The 22,333-nt window shown below is 38.2% G+C and overlaps 1 protein-coding gene across 6 annotated transcripts; it reads left to right on the top strand.

The window, feature by feature from the left end:
- Positions 1-16,388: 16,388 nt before the first annotated feature.
- LOC132050254 (uncharacterized) lies at positions 16,389-20,504 on the top strand. Of its 6 annotated transcripts, XM_059441412.1 has the most exons (9): positions 16,389-16,510; positions 16,541-16,555; positions 16,793-17,125; positions 17,664-17,749; positions 19,021-19,099; positions 19,180-19,239; positions 19,402-19,523; positions 19,598-19,669; positions 19,966-20,504. In XM_059441412.1, the coding sequence occupies exons 1-9, from the start codon at positions 16,481-16,483 to the stop codon at positions 20,066-20,068; spliced, it is 900 nt and encodes a 299-aa protein (XP_059297395.1). In that variant the 5' UTR covers positions 16,389-16,480; the 3' UTR covers positions 20,069-20,504. The 6 variants fall into 6 exon arrangements, with proteins under 6 accessions (XP_059297395.1, XP_059297399.1, XP_059297400.1 ...); XM_059441416.1 differs by having other exon boundaries at positions 16,400-16,555; XM_059441417.1 differs by lacking the exon at positions 16,389-16,510 and having other exon boundaries at positions 16,523-16,619.
- Positions 20,505-22,333: the final 1,829 nt, after the last annotated feature.

Raw genomic sequence — 22,333 nt, 5'->3', positions numbered from 1 at the left:
GTAAATTCAACAACCCCGAGAATTCAAATCGGCCAAATTCATCAACAACAATACCAACAATCATTCTAGCAACATCAACCATTAATTTAAAAGGCATTCTAACGTCAATAACTCTTTTTCTCGCATATTTCGACAACATTCCATTTACGTTCAAACTAACCACATATGATCAAGCCAACATCAATGCTTACATACATTCAAGTACCAATCCGAAACCATTCAAGCAAAATTCAAGAACATTTCAAGCAATCCAAAAATGGTCACACGGCCCAACCAATGGGCAACACCACCCGAAACTCTCCAATTGCCATAGGAACTATAACAACACATTTCTTTCTTCCAAATTCATCAACTACATCAATAATTCGCATGTCAACGGCATTATTCTCCTAAATACAAGAAATCATACTTAATTCACATTAGCTCCAAAACAGCCCGTAAATGTTCTCTACTTCAACTTGCACTACTAAACTGAGATAATACTCAAAATACCCCCCAACGTTTGACCAAAATCCCAACTACACACCTAACATTTGCGGGGGTCCTATTACCCCGAACAAATTTTTTGCATGCTTTCAAAATGCTTTTTTCTACTTATGTGGCCCAACACCAACCCCCAAATATTAAATGGCGGTTGTCCACACGCGCCCGGCCCACGTGCCACGTGTTTAATTTTGCCCCATTTTTTTATTAATTTCCCTTCCTCCATCCATCTACTCTTCTTCTTCTTCAAAAAAAAAAAAAAAAAAAATCTCAATTTTCCATACTCCATTTTTATTAAGGATCCGAAAACCCATACCCAATTCTCCTTCATCTTCATCAACATTATCATCATCATCATCATCATCTTCATTAGGAGTTGAAAAAAAAAATCACACCAACTTGCTCAAATCTAATCCAAACAAACCCAAATGTGAAAGGAAGCTTCCTAACACCAAATAGAACAAAGTTCATCCATTAATTTGATTAAACAATCAAGAATTTAGAGAAACCCATTTGGTGTTCTTCATAGCTTTCTCCAAATTCTTAGCAATGGAGTTTAATTTTCTCCCCAAATCAACTCAAAGAATTAGTGTTTAAACAACTCCAACCAAGCAACAAGTAGCAACTCCAAACAAGCAACTTCCAATCGATTTTCTTTAACAAGATTAGATTTTTCATCCTTATTTTTTTTCCATTTTTTCCTTTTTCTTTCTTGATTTTTCATTTTTTTTCTTTAAATTTTCGTTTATGGTGGAAAGTTGTTCTTTAACAAGTTGTTCGGAATCATATGTGGATTTTCTTCAATTGAGATTTTCGTTTATAATGGATATTATTTTGACAACAAAAAATGGAGATGGATATTAAATAGGGTGAAGATGAAGATGAAGTAGCCTAAAAATGGAGGGAGTTCAAATTTTATCTACTTGGCATCATATGTGGCAGCTTAGTTGGCGTCCAAAACAGGTCAGATGCATTTTTAAAGGCCGTCACGCGCCACCGGGCGTGTATTCACGCTCGCCACATCGCAAAAAAGGGCCATTTTGCTACTGAAAAAATTTGTCCGGGGGGGTAATAGGACCCCCGCAAAGGTTAGGTGTGTAGTTGGGATTTTGGTCAAACGTTGGGGGGTATTTTGAGTATTATCCCCTACTAAACTATCATTTTCACCATAGAATCCATACGACAACAACCAAAACATACTAAATAAAATTAGTTCATCACATTCTACAAAACAACACATCTACACGGCCACATACCAACTTCCATATTTCCATGAATTTCATCCATTTCCACTTACTACAACATGCACAAACCATTCATAACACATGAAAAGAGGATTAAAATGTTATATCCTGTATTTCATACCTTCGGATAATTCGAGAAAGTCGCGGCAAGTTAAGGACAGGATCATTTTCAAGAGTTATTTTAATGTACGAGTTGTCGTGAACATTATTTATGACTATTATTAGTATGAAAATATTGTGAGAGGCTAAGGGTAAAAAGAGAAATCCGAAAAATGGTTTATGGAAATAATGTGGAAGGCTAGGGGTAAAATGGTAATATTGGGGAAAGTCGAGGGGCGAAACGGGACTTTTACCAAAGGAGTTCATGAAGGTTCTAAAAAGGGCCATATTGGCCATGTGAAGAAAAATGAGGGAAAGGATGACCAAATAAGTCATCTTTTATTTTGGGGAAAATTCAAGAAAAAGAAAAATCTAGAAAAGTGTAGAGGAGGGCATGTGCCCCTCACATGACTTGGAAGAGATATATAAATATATGAGAAGTCTTCATTTTAGTTCAAGAGAAAGAAAAGAAAGAAAGAAGGAGAGGAGAGGGGACGGCCAAGAAGAGAAAGAAGAAAAAGAAAAAAAAAATTGGAGCCTTACTCTTTGGTCCAAAAATTCCTTTCTTCTTGAATTACTACTAAGCTTGGGACCCTCTTTAACATGGTATAAATTTTGTAGCAAGAAAGTACTTGGGTGGCAAGTGAAGGAAGTTGAAGAAAAGGTAAGAATTCTCATTCTTTTATGTGTTATGGAAGAGTTATATATGTTGTATAAGTAGAACTCAATGAAAATCATAGAAATGTTGTGTGGTGTGTGCAAGCCGTGTGTGTGTGTGCATGTGTTGTGGCCGTGTGATGTTGTTGTGGAGGGGAAGATGGATTAATTTTATTTAGTTTGTTACATGTGTTGTTGTGACCTTGTGATGTAAAGGAAAGAAGAATGGTTAAGTTGGCATGAGAATCTATTGTTAAGTTGTTGTAGGAAATTATATGATTTTATTCTAGTTTTATTTAATTACGAAAATGAATTGCTAAGGTGCAAATCATGGTTGTCGCTAATGAATTTGGGAGATGAAAACGTGTTACGAATATTTATGTCAAAGAATGGAGGTTTCGGATGAATTATGGCTTTGGTGGAATTTTTGTATACTTAGCAAATAATTTGTAAGAGGACGTGAAATACTTCCGAATTGTGTTGGAATGATCTTGATTAGCAAAAGAATATGAAAACATTGATATTGGTTTGGAAATGCGGTTAGATTGGGGCCGATATGTTATATAGAAAAGAGGACAATATATGTTAGAATGCGTTTCAATTCGATCCGATGTTATTGGTATTGTTGTTGGTTGGGTTGTTGGTATTTGGAGCCGAGTTAAGTCTCGATGCTATATGTATAGGGGAGATGCTGCCCAAATTTCGTAGACAAGTATTGGTTAAGATTGAATTTTTAAAGCTTTATGATTAATATTTGGTAAATGTGACCAATTGTAGATTTTGGAGGAAACGGATTTGAATTTGGAGAGGCGTAAACAAATAAAAGGTATGTAAAGCCTTACCTTTCTTTCTTTTGGCATGTCCTAGATATATTAGGTTATGACACAAGCCTCGGGGAAAACTCTGTTCCTAGAGATCTGAGCCTAATTTTGCCCCTTTTTCATTCAATGTAATTGAATTAGTACTTTATGTCTTGATAGAAAAATAGTTTAAACATCCGTAATTTTCACAAACGGAACCGGATTGCCCTGAAACTCTCACAATGACTCCGTAAAGTTCAATGTACGAAATTTACGTACGCCACCTTGACTTGACCCGAGGTGGGCCCACAATACTCGAGACCTTTTGTATTGCTCCATTTGACGTATTTTGTTCAATAATTAAAGGAAACTTTTGGGCTGTTGTCCCGACTACCAAAGGACAGTTGTTTAACTACCTCATTATGTTCTATAATATACTTCGTTGTGTAGCAACGTTACTAATATAATTATTGCTTTGGTTTTCCAAAAATGGCTTCGGAAACGCGTTTGTGGTTCACTAAAGATTTTTAAAGAACTAGTTTTGTACAAAGAAACATAAAATCGATTTTTTGTAAAATCACTCCGACGGGTGTGTGAGATTTTAATATTTAGACTTTCTAAAACCACTCCGAAAGGGGTGCGAGGCGTTACTATTTTATTTCATTTACTACTTATGTTTACGTTATCATTACTATTATGCCCGAAGGGGCCATGGTTATTATTGATACTGAGCCGGAAGCGGCTGCCCGAAGGGGCCACTATTGATATTGAGCCGGAAGCGGCTGCCCGAAGGGGCTATTATTATTATTATGCCGGAAGCGCAATGCCCGAAGGGGCCATCATCATTATTATTATTATGCCGGAAGCGGCAATGCCCGAAGGGGCCATCATTATTATGATGCCGGAAGCGGCATGCCCGGCGGGCCGTCATTTCTACGCCGGAGCTAGTCCGAAGGGACTATTGTGATACTATATTTAGATTGTGCACTCTAAAATTTGTGTACTCTGTATTTTATATTGTGTATTCTTAAAGAACGTGTGTTCACTCGCATTATTTACTTAAGGATTGTTCTAAGACCCCATGTGTACATTTATGTTTCCTCTAGTGAGGGCTGCGAGTAATGAGCTTGATTGTGATTTCTTCTCTCCTAAATTAAGCTATGGTTATTATTTGTTATCGCTTTACATACTCAGTACATATCTCGTACTGACCCTCCTTCTTCGGGGGGCTGCGTTTCATGCCACACAGGTACACCCAGATGAGTGGAAGACTTTGCTAGGAGCTGTTCCAAATAATTGGCGAGCTCCATCTCGCGGAGTATTGCCGAGTCAAGTACTTTTGTTATGATATTTCGTACATGTTAGAGACTTTGCAGACAGTGTCCTGTGGATAGTGCGTCGGGAAGTGCGAATAATCTGTAAATGTTAAAAGAGTATGTATTTTCAGATGATTTTTGGTTGGAAAGAAGCACGTAGTTGATTGAAAAGTTTTCTTAATCTGTACAAAGATAATGATTTCTATTTGAAAAGTTCCATGTTTTAAAAAGTTTTTGAAATGATAGGTTTTAGTAGCGCGAACGTTTAAGGGTTCGCTCGACTCTGAGGAGAGTCGGGTGCCCATCACACCCTAGTAAGGTCGGGGTGTGACATAAAACTTACCTTCTTCCTTCCACTTCTTCAATCGGCCAAGGTGAGGTTTTGCAAGAACAAAAGCTTTGCTTGATTCAACAACCACTTCATGTTGTTTAGCACCTTCCAAAGAGTGGAAAACCTAGAAGAAAATAATTTTTCTTCATCAATCTCTCATGGCCAAATCTGGCCAGCTCCAACCGAACAGCCCCTCCATTTTTTTTCTCTATGCTTCTTCATATTTCTAGAGTTGGAAAAGATGACTAATAACTTGCTTGGTCATCTTATTATAACCATATGTTATTCATCCATGTGTGCTATGGCCCACACATGATTTGGATGAATTTAATTTGGCCAAATCATGTGTGGGAACCCTTAGTGCCACACTACCAAGTCCATATTTTCATGAAAAATTAATAACTTCCACTAATTCACTTTTGACCCCAAATTTTCTTAATATTCCATGCCAATAAAATCATAAGCAACTTATGCCTTAAATTAAAATCGAAGGTCAAAAATCTCGACCTCGCATCCCGGAGTAGTCTTGTCCTTAACTTTCCGCCAATAGCTCGGAGTGTCCCGACGTACAAAATACGGGATATAACATTAACGAGGACCTTCCAATTAGTATGAAAGCTAGAAGAAAATATTTTTTTCTTGATCATCACTCATGGACTTGGATTCGGCCGAATGGGCCGTTTGTTTTTCTCCTTTCTTTTTCTTTCTCCATTTCTCCTTAAGTTTCTAGAATTGGAAAAAAAAGATGAATAAGTCTTGCTTAATCATCTCTTGTCCATATATATATATTTAGCCTCCACAAATATAAAATGAACACTTGTGCCCCTCATAATTTGGACTAATTAAATTTGGCCATCCAAAGGGGGAGAGGGCCCCACCATATACACTGCCACTTTGGCCTTTGGCCATTTCAAGAAATAAATTTTTTTCCACTTCTAACCCCAAGTTTCCTTAATATTCCCATCCAACAAAATTTCATAAGCATCTTGTGCATTACACAAAGTCGAAAATAACCTTGTCCATAACTCATCGCAACCAACTTAAAAATATTCCAACGTACAAAATGCGGGATATAACACATCCCACACATCCTGGCTCGGTGCATCTGGCTGAAGAACTGGGGCAGGTGCTGGAGGCGAGGTATGTGAAGTCTGAGATGGGCTCTCACTGACGAATCTTATCCCGAGTCCTAGTAGCTGTTGGGTATGGCTAGTGGCCTCACCAGACACTCTCTTGCCCTTTTGGGCGGCTATATAGCTTTCTTGCGGGGCATCGCTGAAATCAGAACAAATCATCAAAAGGCAAACTCTTAACTCATGGCTCTATCGCACGATAAAGGATTGAAAGAATGACATCATCCTAAATGTCCTGTAGCCTCCTGTTTATGAGTGTGGTGCAAAATACACCCATAAACAAGACTCTACAGACACAGGGGTAGACAACCCTAGGACAGAATCGTTTCGATACTCACTTCGTCACGACCCAAACCGACGAGTCGCAACGAGTGTCTAACCTCTAGGGACCAAACATCCCTATACTCATATCTGAACCATACTGAACATCAAGGACCTATACTATATCTTATACTATATGACATCATAACTCTGTACAATCTATATATACACATACATGCTGAAAGAACAATGCAAGCCAGCTAGGCTGCTACATATACTTTACACAAAAGAACAGAAGCCGACAAGGCTACATCATCTGACAAATACATACAACTATTTACAGACCTCTACGGGAGTATCAAGCTGTAGAAAGGATGGGACAGGGCCCCGTCATACCCATATGCATATACATCTCAAAAGAATGGCATACCAAAATAAACTGCAGCTCCTGATCAAATGGAGAGCACTAACCACCGCTGGGTAAAGGTCCTACTAAGCTGGACCGCTCGTCCGTCTACCCGAACCTCGCGGCATGAACGCAGCCCCCGAACAATAAAGGAGAGTCGCGGATAATGTACTGAGTATGTAAAGCATAAGAATAACGTAAGTATAAACATAAGGATCATGAATGAAATCTGAAACTCATAAGCTGAAATGACTGTTTGACTGCATCTGTATGACCAAATATCTGATCATATCTATACAACTAGCATGCATTTGTATGAACGGCATTCGTAAGTATTTGTATAAGTCCGTATAACCGACATATGCATGCTCGCGGGTGTATAATATGCATGCTCTCATATATATATATATATATATATATATAAATATAGGTCATAGTGTTGAGGAACGTTCAGCCCGATCCATATCCCATATAATAGTGCCGAGGAACGTACGGCCTGATCCATATATCATGTAATATTGCCAAGGAACGTACGACCCGATCCATATGTCATCATCAAGGTGCATCGGTTGATCAGGTGGTAATGTGTATATAACACCTATCTATTTTCCCATACCCCATGTACATATAATATACGTGTATATAACGCCTTCTGGTCATGGGTCAATATACATATGTATATGAATACAGTACATAACTGAAATGTACACATAGAACTATCGGGGTGACATAAGATCATATTACCTCCGATGGACAACTTTTGAGCTAACATCATCAACATAAGAAATCTCAAGACCCATGAATAGAAGGAACAATCATACGGGGTATAGGAACATCAAAGACTGAAGTACTCCTAGTGCTTCTAAGAGTAGAGTAATATGGAAGCTCGTTCAATCGCTTGTTGGCTCATAACATAGGATCATGCCAAAGTGAAGAAGGAATAGCCTTAACATACCATGAAGTGTATCTAATCGTCCAACTTCTACTTCTCGAACTCGTAAGTCTACAATCAAGATAACATGGGCCTTAATTAGACTTAATTACCTCACTTACTAACCATTTTAAATATAAAAAAAGCTTAACGAATTATGGACAACATTCTCCTTGTAAACTTAACAATCCTTCAACTTCCAATTCAATCCAACATCAACCACAATATCAACAACAACAATGACAATATTTACATATCAAGATATACTCAAATCCATTCCCAATCATCTCTTAAAACAGCCCCTAATCACCATCTTACCTTTCATCAACTTACCACTTTCATAGCTATCTTCTCTTTATTTAAAACCACTAAAACTCTTAGTAATTAACTTAAGTACAAAGGTAGGCATCATTTACATACATTGAGGGGTCCAAGATTCCAAGGGTCAACTTCAACTCTAACTTCCCAAGCTTCACAACTTTAATAAAACCCTAGGAACCACCTTCTTCTTCACAAGCTCAGGTTTACGGGACTCGGATCTTACCAAATCTCCACTAATATGATGGAAATTATAGAGAGGAAATATTCTAGGGCTTTCTCTGATTTGGGAGTGAAAAATAATGAAATAAAATGTGAGGGCTCCATATATATAGGTGGGGCAATACAGCTCCAGCTCTAGCGGGTCGACGAGCAGGTCGACGGTCCCGTCGACACGTCGACGGTCCGTCGACTTGCACCGTCCCTGCTCCACCTGAGATTCAGAGATGGCGGCATGGGTTGATGCCACCGTCGACACGTTGATAGTTCGTCAAAGGGGATGTCACGACCCGAACTACGGGCCGCGACGGGCATCCGGAGCTGACCACCGAACACCGCTCATATTATCATCGCTTATCCGCTATCATTCATACTATATACTCGTAATCATATAAGACCGTCATTTTCTCGAGATACGTTAACTTTTATAAACATAAGCTCTTCGCTATCAAAATAATATATATACAAATACACGTACATATACGGAGACCATGGGGCCATACTACCCACACATACGTGACTACGAGCCTCTAATGGAATACTAGACATATAGACGGGACAGACCCCGTCGTGCCCAAAATGTGCATATACAAATATATACCAAAAGAATAATCAAAGCACCTCCGACGATGGAGTGCTCACAAATCGCCCACCGACTCCTAGGGATCAAAGACTGCCTCTCGCTCACCGGCATGAACACGCGTCCAAAGAAAAGGGACGTCGCACGAACATTGTACCGAGTATGTAAGGCGTAAATGAAGCAAACATAACCCGGAAATCGTAAATCATGAGATGAGGGCATAACCCGTGCCATCGTTACATATGAACCGCCATGTACATTCATCATATGTAAATACATCACATACATAATCACAAAGATGCAAGCATTGTTACATCAATCATATGTCATTATATCGTTACCCGCGTCCGGTAACCATCCCGCGCAGCCCACTAGTGACATGTCCGCCCTTCTCTCGCGCGGGAATCATATCAGCCCCCGCCGTAATGGTGACACGTCCGGCCAATTAGGCGCGTGGAATCATATTATCACACATACCATGCATTTCATATATTTGTCACCATTAATATTCAATTCATAGACATATCGTGGCTTATCATGATGTTACCATAGTTTAACATTCTTAGTTATATACACATGTACATACATTAAGCTTGCGAGTGGCTATATTTATATCGGGGTGACGTAAGGTCGTAAACCCCCGGTCATGTTATGGATTGGCATAAGAGTCATATCTCACCTTGGAGGAATTTACGATTTAAGGCGAGCACGTATAAGAGGAAATGCCAATGGGTCGTGATCCTCATCATTGATCTCATAGGAACATTATGTCGCGGTCGCTAGAGTCTTTGTTGCGTTCATAGCGTATTTCTTATCCAATATCGTACTCATGGACGTAAACATTTCATCTCAAGGAACATAAAAGATCCGTGAAGGAAGAGGGAGATCGCATATAAGATTCATGCCTTGAAGGAAGGGTAATGCCTCACATACCTTTTGTCGTTAACTACTTTATAGCTTGCTCGACCTCCTTTGTTGTCCTCGTCTTTACCTTCAAGAGAGTTCGTATCGTCGTTAGCTAGGCAATTATAAAACCATGCCTCTTAAGGCTAAAGAAAATTGGGCAGCGTTTCCTTTGTTTATACTACTTTCCGCCATATTCCATATCAACTCCCAACACTCATAACAACCATCACAATATCGCTAATAACGATCGTCACTCATTCCCATGATTTGCATTTCATAATTTCACTTAAATTCTCCATATTCATGACTAAGGTTTATTATCACATTCATTCACTTGTAATACTTATTCCATGCTCCAAATATCATTTGTAACATACTCACAATCTCCACATAATCATTTTCGTGATTCATCGCAACTACTATTCAACAATGACATTATTTCCCCCATTTATGACCCATTTTCTTTACTCTTTCATAATCTAAGTGTTTCATCTTAATAATACTTCAATCAACATCTAAAGTTCATGAAACTTACCTCAAATGGTAGAGGAATAAACCTTGAATGATGATACACCTTCTAGCACAAAACCCTATTTCTTCTCTCTTGGAATTCCTTGCCTTTGGTAGCTTTAATGGAGTTTCTTAAGCTTGATTCTCCTCAAATCTTGTTATTGATCCTTGATCTCATTAGTTTTCTTGTGGATGAAATGTTTGGAAGTTTCTAGAGGTGTGGAGAGGTTGAAGTCGTGGTTGAGAATGAATAAAATGAAGTGGACTTAACATTTAAAGGCTTGGAGATGTTCGACTGAAGGGGACTTCCACTGACTTCACGGTCCGTGGAACCCTTTTTGTCCGTGGAACTCGGTCGTGGTTCACGACCAGCCAGCCACACTTTCGCTTGGCTGTTCCACGGACACAGCCACGGGTCGTGGAACATTGTGCTGTCCGTGGAACATGGTCGTGGAACTCACAGCTTCCACCGAATGGTTCCCGTCGTTTCGTTTGACCTCTAATCCTTATGGAACCTTCTTAGCACTTGTTTATCATTTCATTATGAATCTCGGGGTGTCGTAACTCTTCTCCACAACATTCTTAAGGCATCATTAACTCAATACTCCTAGTTTGCGTCCAATATACTAACTTATAACTAGATTCCCTTAACTACTTTCTTCTTCAACTCGGATGCCTTTGGAATCTTAATTAGGACTATCAATTTGTACTTCCTGCTTATCCAACTTCGTATACGTCCTGTCCTTCGCGAGCCTACTCGCTTATATACTAAGGGGAATTTTCCGAGGTGTAACAGGGGACTGGTTCCTGCAAGTTCCTTGAGTCCCCCAGCTGCGACGATTCAATCCGTTTAACTCCCAATCATATTACATTGCGAAGGACACTTACCTATACTTTGTTGCACGCGATGTGAAGCCCTTAATATCTCAAAACTCGGGTGCAGATTTCCATACTAAGGGCGTATACCAGCAATAAGCCAAAAACTTTCTTGCGACAAAAACGAGAGGTGTAACAGGAATAATGTTATTTAGAATAGTGAATAATAGCGGATAATAAATACTTAATGGCCAAATTGAATAAATAACCACTAACACATGAACGGAAGTGTCACACCCTTAATCCGATAGGGTGTGATGGGCACCCGACCCTTACCTAGGGCCGAGCGAACCCGCAGACTTTCGTAATACACATAATCATACTGGGCCGGTAAACGTGTCAAAATGCAGAAAGAAAATTTTCAAAGAACATTATACTTTTCGTCTTTTTCAAATCAAATAAAATCTGTAGTCAAAACGAATCTGTAACATAATGCGTACTGATATATCGGCTTACATAGCCGATTACAAAACAAATCTCGCAAGATAATGCATAATAATACATCGGCTTACGCACGCTCACAAACCGACATATCACACACACGACACTCGTCTCGCAAAGTCTCTAACATAACTCCGTATACCATATCACACATCTCGCTCTTACTCGGCACACTCCGGAAAAAATGAAGCTCGCCAATCCAAATTGGAACATCTTCTCGCTAACATCACCTACTTATCTGCGGGTACCGCGCGCATGAAACGCAGCCCCCGAAGAAAGGGGGGTCAGTACGAAATATGTACTGAGTATGTAAAGCATGGCATACAGAAAACGAGATCATAGCCGAAGTGAGTAGTACAGAAAAAATAGTGCAATAATCAGAACCCACAAGACTTACTTTTAAAACCTAATTCGTGCATATCCATATCATATCCGAATCATCATGGGACTTAGAAACATGAGTAAATAATCATCATACCATCATGTTATCATATATCATATCAGACTTCGTGTCACATCATATTTCGAATACATATCATACTTCGAATACACCTCATATAACATATAACGTGTCCCGCCCTCCACAGGGACTCGGTGAAACGTAATCATCATATCATCACCATATATATATACATATAACGTGTCCGGCCCTCTAGTGAGGACTCGATGTATAGCGTGTCCCGCCCTCTAGTGAGGGACTCGGTGTATAAGATCATATCATCATATTATCACATATCACATACCACATATACACACATACCGCACACACATCACACATACCGCGGTCAAGTATCCAAAATGGTCAATATCACACATACCGCGGTCAAGTATCCAAATGGTCAATATCACATATACACATACGGCGGCCAGGAACCCAGCGGTAATATCACATATACACATACCGCGGCCAGGAACCCAGCGGTAATATCACATATACACATACCACGGCCAGGAACCCAGCGACAAATGTAACAACAGAACGCACGAACAGAATCGTAAGTAACCAAATACAGTTTAAAACATCTTCAAAGACTTAATAGGTTAATCAAAACGAACCATCGTTTATAAGCCACAACGAGTCAAATCGATTTTCTTCCGAATACCACTCGGGAACATATCAAACCGAACTTCGAAATCATAGTCACATATCGGAATCATAAGTATACGAATCAACATTTCGTGCTCAACAAACAAATATATAATCATACTCGGGGTCGAAAAGGTAGTTATATTAAGTTCTTTTCAAAAAGTCGTTAGTACTACACAAAAAAAAGTCGCGGACCCACGGACGAGCGTCCACCCAATCCGGGCCCGCCTACGAAAATCATAGTCATCCTATGTTATCGAATCATTATTACAAATTCAAAAGATAAGTAAACCGATCGTACTTGAAATCGGAATAATAATCATATCATATCCTTTCAAAAATCGTCAGAAGTACATAAGGAGAGTCGCGGGACCCACGAACGGGTGTCGACCCGAGCCGGGCCCGCCTATGGAAAATATAGTCATCATACATCATGGAATCATTTTTTAGCATATCAAGGCCATCCGGTTCTGTTTGTGAAAGTTACGGACGTTCGTAGTTTTCAGAATCGTTTAGGAACAATACCCTTTTTTTTATTTTTTAAAAAAACCAACTTTTATGCAACTTTTGAAATTTAGTCATAAAAAGACATAAGATTCTTTCGGAACAAACCGTGTACATCGCATTTCAAATCCAATCATCTCAAGGACATACGGATCATAGCTTGACCATATTAAGGATGCCAACATCACCAAGCGAATATGAATCATAAACATGTTCGGATTTTTCGAATAGAATTACCCCCAAGGCTCATGACATATCATACCTTACTCATATCTAAGACATGCCAAAGGAAGGAAAGGTAAGCCTTACATACCTTGCTTGCTTCCTAAGCTAATCCAAATTCAAGTCTCGGCTCAAAATCTACAACACATCATTAGACACCAAACATTAGTCATAGGCACCTAATCCCATTTTAAGCTCGCACTTTATTTACAAAAATTTGGGCAGATTTCCCCGTAAATTCAACACCCCGAGAATTTAACTCGGCCAAATTCATCAACAACAATACCAATAAACATTCTAACAACATCAACCAAAACATAAGGCAACCCGAAACCTTCCAAGTCCAAGGAAATATCAACAACGCATTTCTTTTCTTCCAAATTCATAAACCATACCAACAATCCATACTTTAACAACATTAATCTCAAAAATACAAGAAACCATATTAAGATCACATTAGGTTCCAAAACAGCCCACATGATTTCAACTTCACTTTGAACCATTAAGCCTTCATTTTACAACATAGAATCTACAACACAACATCCTAAACATACCAAATGAAATTAGTTCTTCACTTCTACCTTACACCACACATACACGGCCACAACACAACAATTACAACTTCAACTCAAATCATTCAATACCTTCATTCTCATCACATAATCCATGACAACAACAACCAAAATACTAAGTAAAATCAATTTGCCATAACTTACCAAAAACAGCCCCTACACGGCCAACATCAACATACATAGATTCCATAATTTTTCATCCATTTCTACACACTACAACCACACTCAAACATGCTAAATACAATTAATTCATCATTCCTACACCAAAGCAACATGTACACGGCTACAACTTCCACACCACAATTTCATGAATTTCATTCTTTTCCACATATCACAACATGCACAAACCATTCTTAACATATAAAAAGAGGATTAAACTTACCCTTTTCCACTTTGTTCTTCAACTTGGCTAGGGTTGAGATTTGTAGGAACCAAGGATTTGTTTGCTCCAACAACCACTTCATGTTGTTTAGGACCCTCCAATTAGTGGGAAAACTAGAAGAAACCAATTTTTCTTGGTCAATTTTTGGTCCTCAATTTTCCAAGCCATGGCCGAATGGTTGCTTCTCCAAGTTTCTTGATTTTTCTCTAAGTGTAGAAGATGATAAAAATGATTGACTTGGTCATCTTTTGTTACATATATAATGCTTCCATGTGGCCTATGGCCCACACCCCACACATGGCCACATATGGCCATTTTCATGAAATAATTAGTTTTCAATATTTCACTTCTAGCCCTTAATTTTCATGAAATGCCCAACTTTCCATAATTCACTTTTGACCCCAAATTTTCCTTATTCCAATTTTACCCTTAACACTTCATGCCAATGAAAAGATGAATATGCAACTTATGCACTTTTAACAAAATCGGAAGAAATTACAACCTTGTCCTTAACTTATCATGACTAACTCGGATTATCCCAATGTACCAAAATACGGATATAACATCCTTCCCCCTTTAAAACATTCGTCCTCGAATGTCCAACTAATCGCATAGGGTCTTGTGAGAATCTCGGGGGTTTCCTTTATTACCATGGCACGCAATCTCTTCTACCAATCATATCTCTGTTTAAACTTTTCCTTGTTGTAATTCCCTTTGCTCAACTTGTAACATTCTAGGCACATTATCTCGTGTCATTTCTTTATCTTACACTTGCATCTCTCGCACTCGCTTCCCCTTTTGTGGGCATACTTATACTATCACCCGATTATATTTTGCCCTATTCCCGTATTTCCGCCCTCACTTAGGCGCACTTTTATTCCGACATTTCGATCCTCTTGCCTTTCATTTACTCACTTTCTTTCTTTCCCAAATATCATTATGTTGACACTTTCCAACTTAACCCCCCCCCCCCCCCCCCCCCCCCCTTTTTTTTTTTTTTTTTTTTTTTTTTTTTTGGCCAACCTCTTCTAAATCATCTCTTAATATCACAGACCCTTTCCAAATTCTTTTTTACCATATCGTATCGACCTCCGATTACCATTACCATCAATTCAAATATTAACTTATTTTTCAAAATCAGCCATACTTGCAACTTGGCTAAATCTTACCCTTACTATTGACACTACCTTTCAAAGCATATCACAGACCCATATCTCATTCTCCTTTTATTTCTGGGAAAATTTCGGCAGAGCTTCCTCTATATTTCTTACTATCTCAAAACCTGTACATAGGAAATACCAACAATGCCTCACAGGGCCAAAATATATATATACATATCATATCATATCACAGCCACACAGGGCTCCCAATATTCATACTAATACGAAGACGATATACTTACCTCGTGTGTCCAACTCGAACTGCGCCTGTTACATTTTCCTGTTTACTTTCCCTTTTAATCTTCAACTTCACATTTCGATCATACTTCAATATCTTACCCGACATATACCTTTCATACCTTTGCTTACCTGCATGCTTTATAACTTCCAATATCGTCAGTCACTTCCTTCTGTCGATGTCATTCTTCTGCTGAAATCAAAGGTTAGCGCAAATAATCTCATTTCCTATGACTTGGCTCTATGGCACGATCTCAGATCTGAAAGAAGAGTAACCATCCTAAATGCCCCGTAGCCTCCTGTTTATAAATGTGGCGCGTAACACACCATAAACAAGACTCTACTGGACACGACTTTGCAGACAACCCCTAGGACGAACTGCTCTGATACCAATTTATCACACCCTATCGGATTAAGGGTGTGACAGAAAGTGATCACTTGGAAGCAAAGATGTGGTCACTAGCAGTGAATTATAAACCCAGTTCGATGCAGGACGCATGACGTAAAACAAGAGAGAGTTGCTCAGATGGTAAACACCCTCAACCTTCAACCCGAGATTATGAATTCGAGTCACTAAGGGAGCAAACTAGAGGAAGGGTTAATATTTTTTTTATTTTTTTTTATTTTTAATGTTTTTATCTCCAACCCCTATGATTATCATCCACCGCTAACTGTCTTCACCGCCTACAATTATCAACTAGCCCGCAAACTCCATCCTGCGACTAGCCAGACCTTGGCCCAAGCCCAACTTCCTTCAAAAAGATTTTGGACACTTGATTAGAAGGACCTTGGCCCAAGCCGCCGGATGAAAACCAAAGTAATGGAGCAAATTGTGAGCTAACTTGCCCGTCTGTATCTCTTTCTGCAACGAGCTCAAAGTGCATGTTCCTGCTTCTTCTCTCCATAGTCCATACCTAATCTTCTTCCCGTATATTACTAGTTAGGTCAAAACCCTTATCCTTTTTGTAATGGTAACAACAAATTTTAGTTAATTATACTATAATGCTGCATCTGCCTCTTTTCTCCTATACTAGTGTACTCCGATATGTCTTTACAAGTTATTATGTGTTCTTAAAAAATATTGTTTTAAGGTATTAATTAGAAATTGTGTTTGCAGATGTTTATGTTGCAGCACAGTGCATCTCTTTTCCAGGTGCCTCGGACTTCACATAACAGAGTTTCCCCTCACTGCCACTCATTTCTAGGTTCGTTTCAGTCCTCTTTTCATCCCGATCAAAGCTCATTATGTATCAGGACACAAACGAACTGCCAAAGGGAAAAACCCAGAAATTTGCTAACCTCATTTGAAGAAAACAACGATGACGTTTACAATGATGGGAAAATGGAGGGTGATGGTGGCTTTAAAGATGACAAGAATTATGACAAAGATCCTGAGCTTGCTGACATTCTTGGCAACTGTCTTGATGATCCCCATAAAGCTAAGTCAAGGGTCAGTTTTTGTCTCTCTATTAATAATTGCCATTCTTTCTTCCTAATAATTTTGTATCCATACTTAATTTCTCTTCCAACCTAATTCAATTAATTATGCAGGTTATGGTTTTTGTAACACTTGAATTTTGTATTTCGGGTGTGTCAAATTTTCTCATGTTTGGTTGGTTAAAATTTTTTGAAAAATAGTTTCTTTAGGAAAACAAGTTCCTTAAAAATGAGGAAATTGTAGGGAAAACAAGTCACACATAGTATTTGTCTAGATTATATACAAATGCTTTTAGGATAATATTTTTTGCTTACGTACCGAACATAAGAAAATAAGTAAAAACCCACTTATTTTCTCAAAAAATATTTTCCAAGAAAAGATTTTCCTCCATACTGAACACACCCTTCATGTTTGTGGCTTTTTTCAATGAGTTAGAATTGGAATTTTTTGCTGGTTTGTGTCAAAGGTACATCAGTAAAGTGAAACAAACGTCTATTTGCTGATGTTTTGTCTGTCTATGTATCTAATCTTGTATTTACTTTGTTATCAGTTGGAGGAGAGATTGAGAAAGAAAAGGAATAAAATAGTACATACAAAGACAGGTTCAGCAACACCCATGGAAGTGCAATTCAACAAGTAAGTTTGGACTCATGTTGACTAACCCCAAGTTGGTGCAAAAATATTACTCCACTTGATCTTTTTGATATATCAAATAGACTTGGCTATCTTACCGATTCACCCGAGTTGAACAAATCCATTCGATCTCCTTGTTCTTCTGTTTTCTCATTCCAGGAAGTGGACCTTTTTCCATCTGCTAACCCAAAGTTGTTGAGACATGTATGCTGATGCATCTTGTCTAGCATAGACAATATATAACTGGACAAAAACTGTGAAAACATCAAACGCACATGAAACCGTTGATACAAATGTATTAACTTATGTAATCTAAAATTCAAAATATACCTTCAAAACACATGATTAACTGCAAAGAAAATATTTGGTCATTTTATAGGTTGCAGTATACATGACATGAAATAATTCAAATAACAAAAATGTACCGAAATTACACTCACCTTTGCCTTTTGTGTTCGGTCGAGTGTAATTGTTCTGTATCATATTTTTACATGAAACAACTCATCTCTACCTTCCGAATGTATAAGATTGGTTCCAAAATTATCGAATTGAGGAGCACTTGGTGCATCTTTATGTCCTGTTATTTAATTGCAATGTTCCAGTTTTAGGGACACCATGTGATGGTGTCCTATGTGTCTGTAACACCAATGTGAACTAGTAAGCGGGCATAGATTTGATGTTAGCACTTCACAGGATGTGCATGACATTCTTTGTAACTGCACTCAGTTCCATTCCGATTAAATTTCAGAGAAGGATTTCTAATTCAACATTACATGGATATAGGCTAGACCACCCCTTTGCTAATATAGTCATGAAATGCCTAATATTACAAGATTTGTTTGGGAAATATAAGAAATGCCTTTTATTCAACTCCTTTTCTTCTTGATGTATATGCTTAATTATATTTAGAAGGATAGGACATTGAACCTTTTCTCGACTCAAAAGCTTGATCCATTCTCTCTATGTGGTGAATATTCCTGGTAATGACTTACCCTGCAACAAAGACAGCTTCTTCTTCTGGATTCCAATTTTCGCCCGAGCACCTTTGTGTCAGCAATTAAACAAAAAGTGTTAGTTCTATCAATGTTCTAGTCCTATGACTTTAATCCTTTTATCTCTTTAGACTTAGAGTTACTATTGCCCACAGTCCAGACTGAAGGATAATTATCTGACAAGTATTCTGCATGCCATAGAAAGAGTGTCTTGCTAATTTGATTTTTGCTGGCAGATCCTTCTACGAAATTCATAACAACTTCTGCTTACTTGTGATTCAGATTTGATTTTACAAACACCTGCATATGGTTTGAGTTCTACAATGCCCCGTTGGAGAAGGATATCTCCTTGATTTGTGACGTAAGTAATTTACTCTTCATAATTCTCGACATATTTGCATATGGATTTTATTGACTTAGTGTTCATCAACTTTGTTGCAGACAATTCGGTCTTGGCACATTGTTGGACGTCTTGGTGGATGTAATTCACTGAATATGCAAGTAGAGTTTCGCAAATTATGTACTACTTATGTTCTTCTTTTAGAGGGTGGAAACAAAAGAAATAACATATCATTCATACACGGGAATATGTTTAGTTGACAAAAGTTCAAAGAGTAGCTTCTTTCACTTGAGTGTAGGCTGATCCAAGTTTCTTCCTTGCAGTTGTCACAATCTGTTTTGGACAAAAGACCAAGTTATGATGCTGTTCAGGGGGCAAATGTAACACCTACTACATTCTATAATATTGGAGATCTTGAGATTCAAGATAACTTGGCTCGCATATGGTAAAGGCTGAATCAGTTATCCTTAAATATGAAATGGTGTTTGTTGCTTATAATCTTACCTTTTCTCATCATAGGGTGGACATTGGGACAAGTGAGCCTTTACTGTTGGATGTATTGATTAATGCTTTGTCACAGATAAGCTCTGAGTAAGCTTCACTTCCTTCTTCATTTTGACGTAGAATCTCTATTTGGTTCCCAACATCAAGCAATTTGAATATGCCTGGAACCTAAATCCTAGCCATTGCAGACCATTTTTGCCAAACTCTACCTTCTTTTTGTCTCAATTTATTATATTAGTCACAAAGCATTACATTAAATAGGCTATCTTAAGTTATACTTGTTTTGGGAAGATTGTTTATGTTGTATTCTTGCCAGTTCTTTTTCGCATGTTGCTAACAGTTTGCGGCTAACAAAACTCACCCTGATAATATCTTCTGAACAGCTATGTTGGTATCAAACAAGTAGTATTTGGTGGATCTGAATTTGTGAACTGGAAGGAGAACTTGACATCGGAGGATGCCGGTTACAGTGTTCACAAGATATAGATGACTTTTGACTCTGAAAGCTCCTGGTTAGAAGATGAAATACATTTATTGAAGGTAAAGGGCTCTAAGCAGTATTTGGCAACATAACAGCAACTAGAGGGAGCAAGTTTACAACTCGGGCTTTCAAGCTGCTAATACTAGTGCTATTTGGGGATTTTCCATCAGACGCATTTCAACTTCTTGACGAAGCATCTACTTTTGGCTTCCAAAACTGCAGTTCGGGCTCACGGTATCCTTACGTTTTCGAAATGAATTCAGCCTAACGGTCCTCATATTCATTAGGTATCTGTGGCCATGCTAGTCTGGGACAAAAACAGTACTAACGACTGGTTCCCTTTTAGATTTGAACTACAGTTCCATGTAAGCAACAAATTTGCATCAAAGCAGTATCTTGCGATGTCCATACCATATAAATGTTTGTTTGTTTGTATTATTATGTCTCTGTGTCCAGATGGAAAGAAAGTTGCTTAGAATTAACGAGTGTCGGGAAGAGCAGCGTAATTCGGATTCCATTAATTGTAATACAAGGTAATGAGTTCCTGTAACAACTTAATTTCCATCTAAGTCAATGCTAACAAATAGGTGGAATTCTTTGCACCTAATTTTTTCCACAAGAAGGTTTTGGGGTATGAGACCACCACTTAGGCGATAGGGTTCCATTTTAAGGTGAGTAGTACAATATTCCGCCCTGCAACCAGCTACCTGCGTGAAATCTCCTTTCACCATTTTTTTTATCAGCTTTATCATATGAAGCAGCAAGTATTTTGCCATAAGGATTTCAATTTCCCAGTAGCCATGTATTGGTCCGTAAGGATTTCCATTTCCCAATAGCCATGTATTGGTCCGTAGTGGTCTTTGTAGAATCTCAGAGATTCAATTCGTTGGCACGTAAAAACTAGTTGAAGGAACCAAATTTCAAGATGATTTGTGAACCTTGATGTATTTTTTATCCAATTGAAGTTTCGTTTCCTTTCTTTCACCCCACCTCATCTAGGAGATTGATCTTCTCAAATTAGAGGTTGAAACGCACATCGACAGATTCTACTTTGAGAAGTTGCTTTTAGCAATATTGCGCGCTACGTTGGATAGACTTTTAAAAAGAGAAACATATAAGTTCAATCTATTAAATGCTATTACAGGTGTCAAAGGTGTAAGCTTCAATCAATCATATGGAGATTCTCTTTTTACTAGTTTGTATAAATCTGCGGGATACCCAGAATTTATCAGGGTGAACTCAATTGCTGCAAAATGAAAAACACTCTGCTTGAGCCCATGTTCTGCATGTAACATTATCTATTTATTTCGCCCAAACTAAATCTGGTATTTCACTTATTAACTCCATATAAAATTAATCAATTGTGAAATTTTCATGTCATTCATTTTAGGCATGTAAAGTAATAATTGACTAATGATTTTTTTAAACTGATATACCAATAGGGCAGTCCTAAGTGGTTTATTTTATTATAATAAAGAAAGAATCAAAATTGTAGCTTATATCATGTACAAAATAAGAGCTAGCTAGAATAAGAAAAACTATGATTAGAGTGAAGTTCAAGCATATGAAACTCTCCTTCCTCATAGAAGATATATAACTAAATTGTGTGTACGTTTCTCATTTGAGCTTGTCTTCGTGTATATCCAACAGCTCCAGAAAGCTATAATTGTTGTGTCCATCATGCTAATTATTCTCTTGGTTTTATCCTCAAATTTGTGAACTGCATTTTGTCCATGTTAAGTGGTCTTCTTCCTGTAACTGGCAGCTCTTGAAAGGATCTAAATTCTAGTTTTTCTCTACTGTTCAGTGCAAGATTTGCTAAGAAATCAGTCATCATGTTGCTTTCTCGATATGTGTGTTAAAGATGTACATTACAGTTTAGCATGAATTTAAGTATGTCTTCTATCACTGTAATGAGATGTCATGGGTTGCTTCTCCTTCTTTCAAGTAACATCTTCATCTTCTACTGTTACCCGAGTAATTCCTCTGATGAAAAGTGCCTCTCAAATTGCTATTGCTTCTGCTTCCATGTTGGTGGTTTCTTTGATCTCCTCTGCTTGTGCATGTATGATGTCCCCTCTGTGATCTTTGAGGAATAAACCGTATGAACTTCTTCCGGGATTATATCTGCATACTCCATCAGTATTGCATTTTATCATGTTGCGGGTGCATTTCATTTCATTTTCTTGTAATTCAATGTTAGTTTGACCTGCTCCAAGTAGTCTAGCAAAGCTAGCCATCTTGATGGAATCTGATTCAACTTTTGGATA

This window comes from Lycium ferocissimum, chromosome 3 (assembly GCF_029784015.1).
Source record: "Lycium ferocissimum isolate CSIRO_LF1 chromosome 3, AGI_CSIRO_Lferr_CH_V1, whole genome shotgun sequence".
NCBI lineage: Eukaryota > Viridiplantae > Streptophyta > Magnoliopsida > Solanales > Solanaceae > Lycium > Lycium ferocissimum.
The sequence above is the reverse complement of the archived record's forward strand: the minus strand, read 5'-3'. Positions and strand labels throughout refer to the sequence as shown.

Bases quoted from the DNA above. Each gene is read 5' to 3' on its own strand.
- LOC132050254 (XM_059441412.1), top strand. From the start codon at position 16,481: ATGAAAACCAAAGTAATGGAGCAAATTGTG. The intron at 17,126-17,663 runs GTCAGTTTTTGT...CTTTGTTATCAG, and splicing joins CCCATAAAGCTAAGTCAAGG to TTGGAGGAGAGATTGAGAAA. The intron at 19,524-19,597 runs GTAAAGGCTGAA...TTCTCATCATAG, and splicing joins GATAACTTGGCTCGCATATG to GGTGGACATTGGGACAAGTG.